At 40.7% G+C, this 12,720-nt stretch overlaps 1 protein-coding gene across 2 annotated transcripts in view; it reads left to right on the top strand.

The window, feature by feature from the left end:
* Positions 1 to 12,720, top strand: part of LOC137552945 (G-protein coupled receptor 54-like) — a 141,137-nt gene that overhangs the window by 94,924 nt on the left and 33,493 nt on the right. For both annotated transcript variants that reach the window (XM_068271422.1, XM_068271423.1), the window contains exon 3: positions 2,044 to 2,179. In XM_068271422.1, coding sequence (XP_068127523.1) covers positions 2,044 to 2,179 — 136 coding nt within the window. The remainder of the gene's footprint in view (positions 1 to 2,043; positions 2,180 to 12,720) is intronic.

Genomic DNA, 12,720 nt, shown 5'->3' with positions numbered 1-12,720 from the left:
GTCTTATTTATCACCTAATTGATAAAAATAACCTTTCAGCGCATTTACAAGCAAAATAATCACTCACAGTAAGTTGTTTCTGATTAACTTAATTTCAACATTACTTTTCTTACCTTAATTATATTATATTTTTGCTCTTTGGAAGTTTAAAAATGTAACACAGATAAGGTGAAAACAGAGCAAAACAGGTGAAGAAGCTTTGCGAATCATGCCCAATTGTCCTGGATTTAATCAGTATGTAGAAATACTAAACTCACTACTGCAATTCAACAATTTTATGCAAATGAGAAAATGTGGAGAGAATAATTCACAGCAAACACACACAAAAAATGTAGGCAAAAGTTTTTCCATGGAAACCATTTATTATGTACATTCCTATTAAGTGTATATTATATTGTTGCATCACATCAAAACTGTATAAGATACAGTGGCATACAATTTAAACTGTTGCATCAAATTACTGATTTCATGCAATCTGATTTTCAAACTAGACTACTTAGGTCTCTGGAGGATGAACCTCGCAGGGCCCGTTCTCACTACAAAGTAGCGCTACAAAGCTTAGCGCTACCATTTTGCGCAGGTTATTTTACTGCAATTAGCGTGGTAAAAGCACTGTACACTCCAGAGATTCCCGACTCTCGCGATCAGCGCTTGTTTAAGCACAGTATCGCGATTGTTCGAGAATCGTGACGAAATGCTGCAGGCAACATGTTTTGCGATTGCCGTTAATCGCGGAACGTTCCACGATCGGCGGCAATCGCAGCAGTGAGATCACTGCTATATAGTTATAATTGCGCTAGCACTTTAAAAAGCGCTAGCGCTTCGCCGATTAGTGGGAATCACCCGCTAATCGCCCTAGTGAGAACGGCCCTTACTCTTTTTGTTTTGTTTAAAGGGAACCTAAACTGAGAGGGATATGGATGTTTTCCTTTTAAACAATACCAGTTGCCTGGCAGCCCAGCTGATCTCTTTAGCTGCAGTGGAGGCTGAATCACACACCTGAAACAAGTATGCAGCTAATCCAGTCTGACTTCAGTCAGAGCACCTGTTCTGCATGCTTGTTCAGGGGCTGTGGCTGAAAGTATTAGAGACACTGGATCAGCAGGAGAGTCAGGCAACTGGTATTATTTGAAAAGGAAACATCCATATTCTTCTCAGTTTAGGTTCACTTTAACTTTAGAATTTTACTCATGCAAAAAGTCTAGCGCTGCTACTTGTTTAATAACAGTTAGATCTTGAGAAAGCAATAGATGTAGTGTACTTAAACTCTGCCACTGTTCTCCACAATAGCCTGGCACAGAAGCTGAGGATGCAGGGACTAGGAGAAAATGTGTGTGTGTGAAGATGGAGAACTGGTAAAGGAACAGAAGGTTAAGAGGATCCTATTCAATATGGGAAACTGTTAGCAGTGGGGTCCCGCAAGGATCAATACTAGGTCCAGTATTTTTCAATGTATTTACTAATGATCCAGATGCAATGCAGAGTAATGTTGCCATCTTTGCAGATAGTACAACATTATGCAGAATTATAAACATTAAGCAGGATAGTGAAATTTTACAAGAAGCGCTTTACAGCATGGCCATATGGTCAGTGAGATGGCAAATTAAATTGAATGCAGATAAATGTAAGGTCATTTGTATCAAATGTAAGGACTTGGAAAAAGACTTGGGAATACTGGTTGATAACAAGTGAAGCAACTGTATTCATAACCAAACATCAGCAGCTAAAGCAAATAAACACGAGAACCAATTGGATCAAATTGATGGGATCGATCTGTTTTTCGGATCAATCCCATCAATGTGATCAAATTGGTAAGCGGGTTCTCAGCCGTTAATGGGCACAAGCAATTGTTTCTGATTAATTACAACAGTGATTTGAAATGATCGTTTGTCCGCGGGATTGTATCATTAATAGCCACCTTATATGCTGGGCATGCAAAGGATGAAGCAAAACTGATCCTATTTCACATAAAATCAGGAGTTGAGCTTTATAATAAAATTAGTGTGTTGTTATCAGCTAAATAACATTCTTTTTATCTTTAAGGTGACGGCACAGGCAACTTGTATAACTCTTACAGCGATGAGTGTTGACCGTTGCTATGTGACAGTATACCCACTGCAATCACTTCGACATCGCACCCCCCGCTTAGCCATGGCAATCAGCTTGGGCATTTGGATAGGTAATAATAATTCCACAAGTAATGTGCTGGTACCTAATTTGTTTGAATGTATGCAGGATATATATTTATAAAATACATATGTAAGTAAAGAGAGGCAACTTAAAGAATCACTTAGTGGGCAGAGCTTTATAGGGAACCTGAAGTAAAAGGAATACAGGAGCTGCAAACTTCATTCCCTTATAAACAATGCCAGTTGCCTGGCTGTCGTGCTAAGCTTTAGGCTTTATTTGTTTTCTTGTTGTTCTCTTTAAATGCTTGTGTTTTACTTCCTCTTAACCACTTCAGACTTCAGTGTTGTTTCCCCTTATGCATCCCAGCAACTTTCACCTCCCATTCATTCTCCAACAACTTTATCACTACTTATCACGATGAAATGATCTATATCTTGGTTTTTTCCGCCACCATTTAGGCTTTCTTTGGGTGGTACATTTTGCTAAGAATTATTTTATTATAAATCCATTTTAACAGGAAGATAAAGAAAAAAATGGAAAAAATTCATTATTTCTCAGTTTTAGGCCATTATAGTTTTAAAATAATACATGCTACCATAATTAAAACCCATGTATTTTATTTTCCCATTTGTCCTGGTTATTACATTATTTAAATTATGTCCCTATCACAATGTATGGCGCTGATGATTCTTATTTAGAAATAAAGGTGCATTTTTTCAGTTTTGCATTCATCACTTATTACAAGCCCATAATTTAAAAAATAACAGTAATAAACTTTACTATATACATAATAAAAAAATTCAATCCCTAAGGTAACTATTTATGTAATTTTTTTATTGTATATTTTTTATTTATTTTTTTTACAAAAAAAATTATGTGTACCTATCGGGAGTGTGGGAGGTAAGGGGTCAATTTTAAAATTAAAAAAAAATGTAATTATCTGGAAATTTTTATTTCCAGATGTAATTTTACTACTTGGCCACAAGATGCCCTCACAGCTCACTTCTGCATGTGAAAATTTCTCCGCAAAGCAGAAGTGATGTGTGGCCGGGACAGCAGGTGATTTGTGAAAGATGGAACCGCCTCGTTGACGGTGTCGGTCTTTCATATGGGGACTTAGATCGATAAATGGAAACTGTGTTCTCATTCGATGATCTCCTGGATAATGGGGGGGGGGGGTAGCGCGTGCGATCGCATGCACCAGGGCTGAGAAGCAGTGCAGGCTATCAGGACATATCTGGGCATCCAGATAGACTTAAAGTGGATCCGAGATGAACTTTTATTCATTGCATAATTTTGTTCCTTACATATAGTTTATAGGGCATTCCTCAAGCCAAATACTTTTTTTTTTGTTTTAATACTCTAATTCCCTATAAACTAAACAAGCCTCGCCCACAGCTTCTCCAAAATGCCAAGGCACTCAGACCCATGTAGCAAGGGCTTATAGGAGCTCAGTCTGGGCAGGAGGAAGAGGAGGTTACTAGCCAGAGATTTCAGGGGCAGAGGGGAGGGGGGAGTGCATTTTTCACCAGCTGAGGGGTGGAGATGCAGTTGCAGATTACCTGTGTAATGATGACAAACAGAACATGGCCGCTCTCATTGTATCACAGGAATAAATCATCATAAACTGTTGAAGCTGTATGCAGCCAGATTTTCTGTGTAAACTATCTAAACTTTAGATAAGATATTTGGACAAGTGACTTGTTATAGAAAATCAGATATATACTTTATGAGGGGCGCTGCTTGAGATATTTGATGTTATGTTATTTTATTCTAAGGAACTAGCAGTACCATGTGCTGCTAAATAATAGCCTAATGCTTCCTGCTGCTCCCCTCCAAGGTGGGGTTCTCCCTCTTCCCCACCCTTACACAAGGCAATCTATACGTTTATATTCACTGGAGGTGCGCTGGATATATATAGATATAAGTTATCCCCATTCAATGCAGGTCATTTAATTACAATTATTGCACACTGGAGTTTCCAAATAAAAAAGGTTGTTTTATTTAACAATATTGCTATTTCAATTGTAAAGCCACTACATACACGTAAAAATCTCCTCATACACTCACACACTCGTACTAGGCATGTTGGTTCCCCTTTAAAAATATCTTGTTATAAAAATCTCCTTAAAAAAAAAAGGGAAAATTGTTGATGTTATTCCTCTATAAACGATAAAAATAATGTTAGAAATTGCACCTATATAGTAACTCTTCACAGCATAAATCTTGATGTAAAGAGAGTTCCACGGATATACAGAGTCACTATGTTCATATCCAAGTAAGATCAGAGTGATCACTCTTACCACTTCCGAGCACTATTTCTCCCAGGGTTTCCTCCTAATTGCGGCTTGGTGTGTTGTTCAGCTCTTAGTTACCTTCCTCACGGTCACATCAGCCGTGATTCCCGAGATGGCAACCTCACCAGTCCTCTCCAGCCGTAACTCAAGCTTCCGGCCTTCCAGCTCTAGGTGATGACGTCACTTCCCTTAGTGCGTCTCACCGTACATGTGGCTATTACTTCCTTGCGCTCCACCACTATCTTCCCTCTGCCGTCCGTGATATTGTATGGCAGTGACGAGGTGTCCGATGGTGTGGAAATAGCCAGCTCCTGTGTATGTTAAATGGGGCGCCCCTCTATAACTACAGGTTAGCTTCAGATTAACATGTTTCAACGGCTAGCGGCCGTCTTCATCAGAATCTCTTACTTAATGCCGGCCGGTCGCCATCTTTATATGGGCAGGTAGTGTTACACCTGACTCCTCCCCCTCCTGGGAGTCTTGATCTTTATTCTGATGCTGTCACTTCCTCGATGTCAATCAAATCATTCCAATTCCATCTCCATAGAGGGATACTACACAGCATATATCCTCCTTCCTCTCCTCTCTCATCTTCCCTCAATCCCACTGGTAATATGCATTCGACTCATCAATAATAGTACAGGGTTATTGGGAGGAAAAAGATTAATAATAAAAGGGTAATAATAAAAAAGATAAAAAAACAAGAAAAAACATACTATGGGTGTTCAAAAATGGGTACCTACAGAAGTATATCTGTACATACACACTCCTCACTCCATTTCATTTCACCCAAGGGGACCAGCTGCCTTTTTTTGGGGGAACCAGAATGCTCATCTACACATACATATATACATACAGCCCATATCTCTTCAGATCACAGCCCATCTTATATTACATAAAACCAAAAAGTTCCATTTCCTCATTTAATCCCTTCGGTGCAATAGTGTCTAGATTGAAGATCCATCTGCTCTCCTGTCTAGACATTCTAGCTATAAAATCCCCCCCTCTAGGGTCTCTATGTACCACCTCCAATCCAAAGTACACGATCTCCCTTATCTTACAATCATGTTGATGTTTAAAATGTTTAGAAAGCGGGTGTCCTTCCCATCCTTTCACTATATTGTTTAAATGTTCTCCTATTCTGCTTGCTAGGGATCTCTTCGTACGGCCTATATATCTTTTATTACATGGACAGCTTAGGCAATAAATTACGCCCTTAGTGTCACATGTAATTAGGTCTCTGATCCTATATCTCTCCCTTCCTCCCTCTACCTCAGTGATTTTACCATAACCCCTAGTCCTCCTGTAGTTATTACACCTCCCACATCTTACAAATCCCTCCCCCCCAATCTTCCTGTCGGGTCCAGAGGTATAGTCACCAGCTGCCATTGCTACCTTCAGGCCTATATTGCTTGGTTTTCTATAAATAATAGAAGGTTCCATTGGCAACATTCCATTTAAGAGTTTGTCACCTCTCAATATTGGCCAATGTTTTTTAATAATATTTTTCACCACTCTGCTTTGTGGCCCATATCTTAGATTTAATTTGAAAGTATGGTCTTCTTGATTAATATCCAATCTTTTTATGAGCAATTCCCGTCTGTCTATTCCTTCCACCTCCTCTCTGGCTTTTTCTATTGTTTTTTCCTTATACCCTTTTCCCCTAAATTTTGCTGATATGTCTTTAACTTCCTTCTTATATTCATATTCCTCTGTACAGTTTCTTTTTAAACGGATAAACTGACCTTTTGGGATATTGTTCAGCCATAAAGGGAGGTGGCAGCTGGTGGCTAAAATATAACTATTCACATCGGTGGGTTTAGTATATGTACATGTTTTTAGTCCATTGCTCTCCACGTATATATTCAAATCCAGAAAACAGATCTTCTTTTTACTAATTTCTGAGGTAAACTTTAGGTTAACCGTATTCTGGTTCAACCCAACAATAAACTCTCTCAGAGACTCTTCAGTACCTCTCCAGACGAGTAAGACGTCATCTATAAATCTTTTCCAGAGGACCAGGTCCGCGCCCAGCCCCCCACGCCCGTCAACATGGGACTGCTCCCAATGGGCCATGAAGAGATTAGCATAACTGGGCGCGAACCTGGTCCCCATTGCCGTCCCACTCGTCTGCAGAAAGAAGTCATCTCCGAATCTAAAATGATTATGTGTCAATATGAATCGTATAGATTCCAGAATAAACGCCCTTTGTTCTACTCTCATATTTCCATCCAAATCCAAATAATGAGTGATAGCTCTCAGACCATCCTCATGCCTTATGGCTGTATAGAGTGATGAGACATCCAAAGTGGCCAGGATCCATCCCTCCTCCCAGGCTATCCCATCCAAAATGTTCAACACATGTCTGGTGTCCTCCAGGAAGGCTGGGGTGGACTTAACATACTTCTGTAAAAAGGTGTCCACATACCTTGATAGGTTGGATGTAAGTGACCCAACCCCAGATACAATCGGCCTTCCTGGAGGATCCACCAAACCTTTATGCAGCTTTGGGAGGTGATAGAAGATAGCAGTTCTCGGATACATTATGTTAATATATTCAAATTCCTTTTTATTCAGCACACCTTCCTGATAGGCCGACTTCGCCAATTTTTCTAACTCCTCTTTGAATTTTGTTCCTGGGTCAATCCTCAACTGTCTGTATGTATTCACATCATGAAGTAAGCGAAATGCCTCCCTTTTATAATCATCTACACTTTGAATTACAATCCCCCCCCCCCTTATCTGCTGGTCGAATTACAATATTTTTGTTTTGTTGTAGGCCTTGCAGTGCTTGGGTTTCCTCCCTGGATAAATTCCCCAGACGTGTGGGTGCTGTTCTGATCTTTTTCAGATCCCTTTCTACATTATATTCAAATATATGCATCTCTCTACTAGTTTCGTGAACAGGGTGAAATTTTGATGGATTCTTCAATCCTGTATGTTGAAAGACCGTATCCAACTGTCTGGGAGCTAAGGGATTTTTTTGGAAATATTTTTTCAAACATAATTTCCTCATATACTTTTTAATGTCTATGTAAGTCTCAAACTTATTAAGTTTACCTGTAGGAGCAAATTTTAGGCCTTTCTCTAATAGTCTCTTTTCAGTTTCTCTCAATGCCACCCCACTTAGATTGTAGATCCCTCTCTCTCTATCCGTTTTACACCCTACAACACTATCGGCTACCATCCGCCTCCCCCGCCCCCGCCCCCCCCTCGTCCCCCTCCTCTTCCTCCCCCTCCCCTCCCCCTTTTGGCTCCCTCGGCTAAAAAATACTGAATACTACTTTTGAACACCCATAGTATGTTTTTTCTTGTTTTTTTATCTTTTTTATTATTACCCTTTTATTATTAATCTTTTTCCTCCCAATAACCCTGTACTATTATTGATGAGTCGAATGCATATTACCAGTGGGATTGAGGGAAGATGAGAGAGGAGAGGAAGGAGGATATATGCTGTGTAGTATCCCTCTATGGAGATGGAATTGGAATGATTTGATTGACATCGAGGAAGTGACAGCATCAGAATAAAGATCAAGACTCCCAGGAGGGGGAGGAGTCAGGTGTAACACTACCTGCCCATATAAAGATGGCGACCGGCCGGCATTAAGTAAGAGATTCTGATGAAGACGGCCGCTAGCCGTTGAAACATGTTAATCTGAAGCTAACCTGTAGTTATAGAGGGGCGCCCCATTTAACATACATAGGAGCTGGCTATTTCCACACCATCGGACACCTCGTCACTGCCATACAATATCACGGACGGCAGAGGGAAGATAGTGGTGGAGCGCAAGGAAGTAATAGCCACATGTACGGTGAGACGCACTAAGGGAAGTGACGTCATCACCTAGAGCTGGAAGGCCGGAAGCTTGAGTTACGGCTGGAGAGGACTGGTGAGGTTGCCATCTCGGGAATCACGGCTGATGTGACCGTGAGGAAGGTAACTAAGAGCTGAACAACACACCAAGCCGCAATTAGGAGGAAACCCTGGGAGAAATAGTGCTCGGAAGTGGTAAGAGTGATCACTCTGATCTTACTTGGATATGAACATAGTGACTCTGTATATCCGTGGAACTCTCTTTACATCAAGATTTATGCTGTGAAGAGTTACTATATAGGTGCAATTTCTAACATTATTTTTATCGTTTATAGAGGAATAACATCAACAATTTTCCCTTTTTTTTTTAAGGAGATTTTTATAACAAGATATTTTTAAAGGGGAACCAACATGCCTAGTACGAGTGTGTGAGTGTATGAGGAGATTTTTACGTGTATGTAGTGGCTTTACAATTGAAATAGCAATATTGTTAAATAAAACAACCTTTTTTATTTGGAAACTCCAGTGTGCAATAATTGTAATTAAATGACCTGCATTGAATGGGGATAACTTATATCTATATATATCCAGCGCACCTCCAGTGAATATAAGTGACTTGTTATAGTTAGTTTTTCATCTCGGATCCACTTTAAGTGTTTAATAATGTTATCTGCTTACTCTGCTCATCTGCTCAGATACTCCAGTGGAAGAGATGTGTGAAGGGAACACACATGACATTTTCTTAGGCTACAATGAGTATCAGAAGTATTTGGTAGTTCTCAATAACTGAAATGTCACATATATTCACAATGCATCCCACTTAATAGAAAAGGTGTTTACAAAGATTAGGGATGGATTTCTGAGAAGGCCACAAAGGCCATAGCCTTGGGTGATAAAAAGCAGAAGGGTGCAGGACTTGAAGAGATAAGAGGTCACATGTCTAAGTAAATCATCTCTCCTGCTTTTGTTTTGTTCTGTCTAAATGCCAGAGTGGGGACATACAAGCTGCTGTGAGAAGTGCTAGGGTGTTACAGTAACATTCATGGACAGGCATTATCAGCTCTTCTAAGTTTCCTCTCCCCTTTATGCTGTCAGATTTATTACTGGTCAGCCACTGTTAAAGACCTGTTCAATTTATGGTTTGCTTGTGTTTTATCTAGGGAATGACATCAGCATTCTTTCTGTGCTGCAGTTTAACTCTTTCTTGACTCATTTTATTAGCAGTAGTAGAGCATTGTGTTGTGTTAGCTATCAGTGAAAGCAGGACGTTTTGAAACAGGAAGACAACTGTATGCCATTTTTTTCATATTTGCAAAACAAGCTATGTATCTCCTTCTGATGCTGAATGTATACAGTGGAGGAAATAATTATTTGACCCTTCACTGATTTTGTAAGTTTGTCCAATGACAAAGAAATGAAAAGTCTCAGAACAGTATCATTTCAATGGTAGGTTTATTTTAACAGTGGCAGATAGCACATCAAAAGGAAAATCGAAAAAATAACCTTAAATAAAAGATAGCAACTGATTTGCATTTCATTGAGTGAAATAAGTTTTTGAACCCTCTAACAATAAAAGACTTAATACTTAGTGGAAAAACCCTTGTTTGCAAGCACAGAGGTCAAACGTTTCTTGTAATTGATGACCAAGTTTGCACACATTTTAGGAGGAATGTTGGTCCACTCCTCTTTGCAGATCATCTCTAAATCCCTAAGGTTTCGAGGCTGTCTCTGTGCAACTCTGAGCTTGAGCTCCCTCCATAGGTTTTCTATGTTTGGATTAAAGTCCGGAGACTGACTAGGCCACTCCATGACCTTAATGTGCTTCTTCTTGAGCCACTCCTTTGTTGCCTTTGCTGTATGTTTTGGGTCTTTGTCGTGCTGGAACACCCATCCACGACCCATTTTCTGTTTCCTGGCAGAGGGAAGGAGGTTGTCGTTCAGGATTTCACGATACATGGCTCCGTCCATTTTCCCGTTAATGCGATTAAGTTGTCCTGTGCCCTTAGCAGAAAAACACCCCTAAAGCAAAAGTTTCCACCCCCATGCTTGACGGTAGGGACGGTGTTTTGGGGGTCATAGGCATTTTTCTTCCTCCAAACACAGCGAGTTGAGTTAATGCCAAAGAGCTCTATTTTGGTCTCATCAGACCACAGCACCTTCTCCCAGTCACTCACAGAATCATTCAGGTGTTCATTGGCAAATTTCAGACGAGCCTGCACATGTGCCTTCTTGAGCAGGGGGACCTTGCGAGCCCTGCAGGATTTTAATCCATTGCGGTGTAATGTGTTTCCAATGGTTTTCTTGGTGACTGTGGTCCCTGCTAATTTGAGGTCATTCACTAACTCCTCCCGTGTAGTTCTAGGATGCCTTTTCACCTTTCTCAGAACCATTGACACCCCACGAGGTGAGATCTTGCGTGGAGCCCCAGAGCGAGGTCGATTGATGGTCATTTTGTGCTCCTTCCATTTTCGAACAATCGCACCAACAGTTGTCACCTTCTCTCCCAGCTTCTTGCTAATGGTTTTGTAGCCCATTCCAGCCTTGTGCAGGTCTACAATTTTGTCTCTGACATCCTTGCACAGCTCTTTGGTCTTTCCCATGTTGGAGAGTTTGGAGTCTGCTTGATTGATTGATTCTGTGGACAGGTGTCTTTTATACAGGTGACTAGTTAAGACAGGTGTCCTTAATGAGGGTGACTAATTAAGTAGAAGTGTCTAACCACTCTGTGGGAGCCAGAACTTTTAATGGTTGTTAAGGGTTCAAAAACTTATTTCACTCAATGAAATGCAAATCAGTTGCTATCTTTTATTTAAGGTTATTTTTTCGATTTTCCTTTTGATGTGCTATCTGCCACTGTTAAAATAAACCTACCATTGAAATGATACTGTTCTGAGACTTTTCATTTCTTTGTCATTGGACAAACTTACAAAATCAGTGAGGGGTCAAATAATTATTTCCTGCTCCACTGTATATAGCTGTGTGCTCTAACATATTGTTAGTATACAGAATAGGCTCATTAGCCAAAGGCTCATTGTTTTTCTTTTAAGTTAGACAATAAATCGTATCATTCTGTTTCAAAACTTCAGAACTTCCTGCTGACTTATTTTAAGATCTGTCCTTATTTGCCTTGCCCTGAGTGCTAAATTGTCACTGTTTAAAGAACACCTGAGCTGATGCTACATCTATGCCAGGGTGTGTAGTTTGGGATCCTTCCACTTACCAGTGGTGCTCATCCAGATTCCAGATACCCGAACTACCCGGATATCTGAATGTTTTTTTGGTATCCGACCTCGGATTCGGATTCCGGATAGCTGGATAAATCCAGAATGCACTATGCGAGCTAACTCGGATACCTATTAGGTATCCGGAATCCGGTCGGATACTTAGTTTCGGGTATCCGAATCCGGATAGTGTAACCATGGAGATGACGTCCATGACATCATTGAGCCAATCAGTGGGCTCCCAGCCGAAGCCCTAGCAACCAATCACAGAGAGGAACCCTGGCCAGCCCCTCCTGTATATAATGCGGACGCCATGATGAGAATCTTGTCCTTGCTTGCGACTGCTCACTGAGAAACATCTCCAGTGGTGTTGGCTAAGCAAGTGCTGTATTACAGTTAAAAACCTATCGTTTGTGTGGTAAACACCTGTACTACACTATTATTTTATTGTTTTTTAGTTTGCTAGCTTGTGTTATTTTTTTTATATCAGTCAGATTCTGTGCTGCAGCAGCTGCTAGTTAGGTCCTGTGTGTGCGCAGGCCAGGCCTGCTGCTGGCCTGCTATTAGCCTTAGCTACAGTATAGGTTAGGAAATAGGATTACTGTGTTATTGTGTAGTTAGTACTGAAGTGCTAGTTAGTTGTTAGCGTAGTACTGTGTTAGCTTACTACAGATTACTGCAGTGCTGCTGTGCTGAGCAGTGTCAGTGTGACAGATATAGTAAATATGAAGGAGGCACTCAATTGGCTTCAAACTTGCGTTTTATCAAATCCTAGTAATTACTGGGATTTGATAAAACGCAAGTTTGAAGCCAATTGAGTGCCTCCTTTGTATTTACTACATTGAACCGTGTGTGGAGTGGTGACCCACAGAGGGATTGTGCACCGGCGACATAGACCTGACTAGGCCTATTCCACAGGGACTCGCTGCAGGTTGCTTGTCAGTGTGACAGATAGACAGTTAGTGTGCACTGTCTTCTACTCTGCTGTCTGTCACTCCATGCTGATTTTCTTGAAAGTCCAACCCCGATTTTAATAAAGTACAAGTACCCCACATCATCTGGTGACATCATCACATATAACATGTACAGTACTATCAGGGCCGGGCCGAGGCATAGGCTGGAGAGGCTCCAGCCTCAGGGCGCAGTGTAGGAGGGGGCGCACAATTCATTCAGCTGTCATTCCTAATTGTGTTTGAAGCAGAAAGAAATAAGAAAAGGGGATATATAGCAGTGACTGCAAGCCAGATAACTAGATATT

The sequence above is a fragment of the Hyperolius riggenbachi genome, chromosome 1 (assembly GCF_040937935.1).
Source record: "Hyperolius riggenbachi isolate aHypRig1 chromosome 1, aHypRig1.pri, whole genome shotgun sequence".
Taxonomy (NCBI): Eukaryota; Metazoa; Chordata; class Amphibia; order Anura; family Hyperoliidae; genus Hyperolius; species Hyperolius riggenbachi.
Note: the sequence above shows the minus strand (reverse complement) of the source record. Positions and strands in the feature narration are given on the sequence as shown.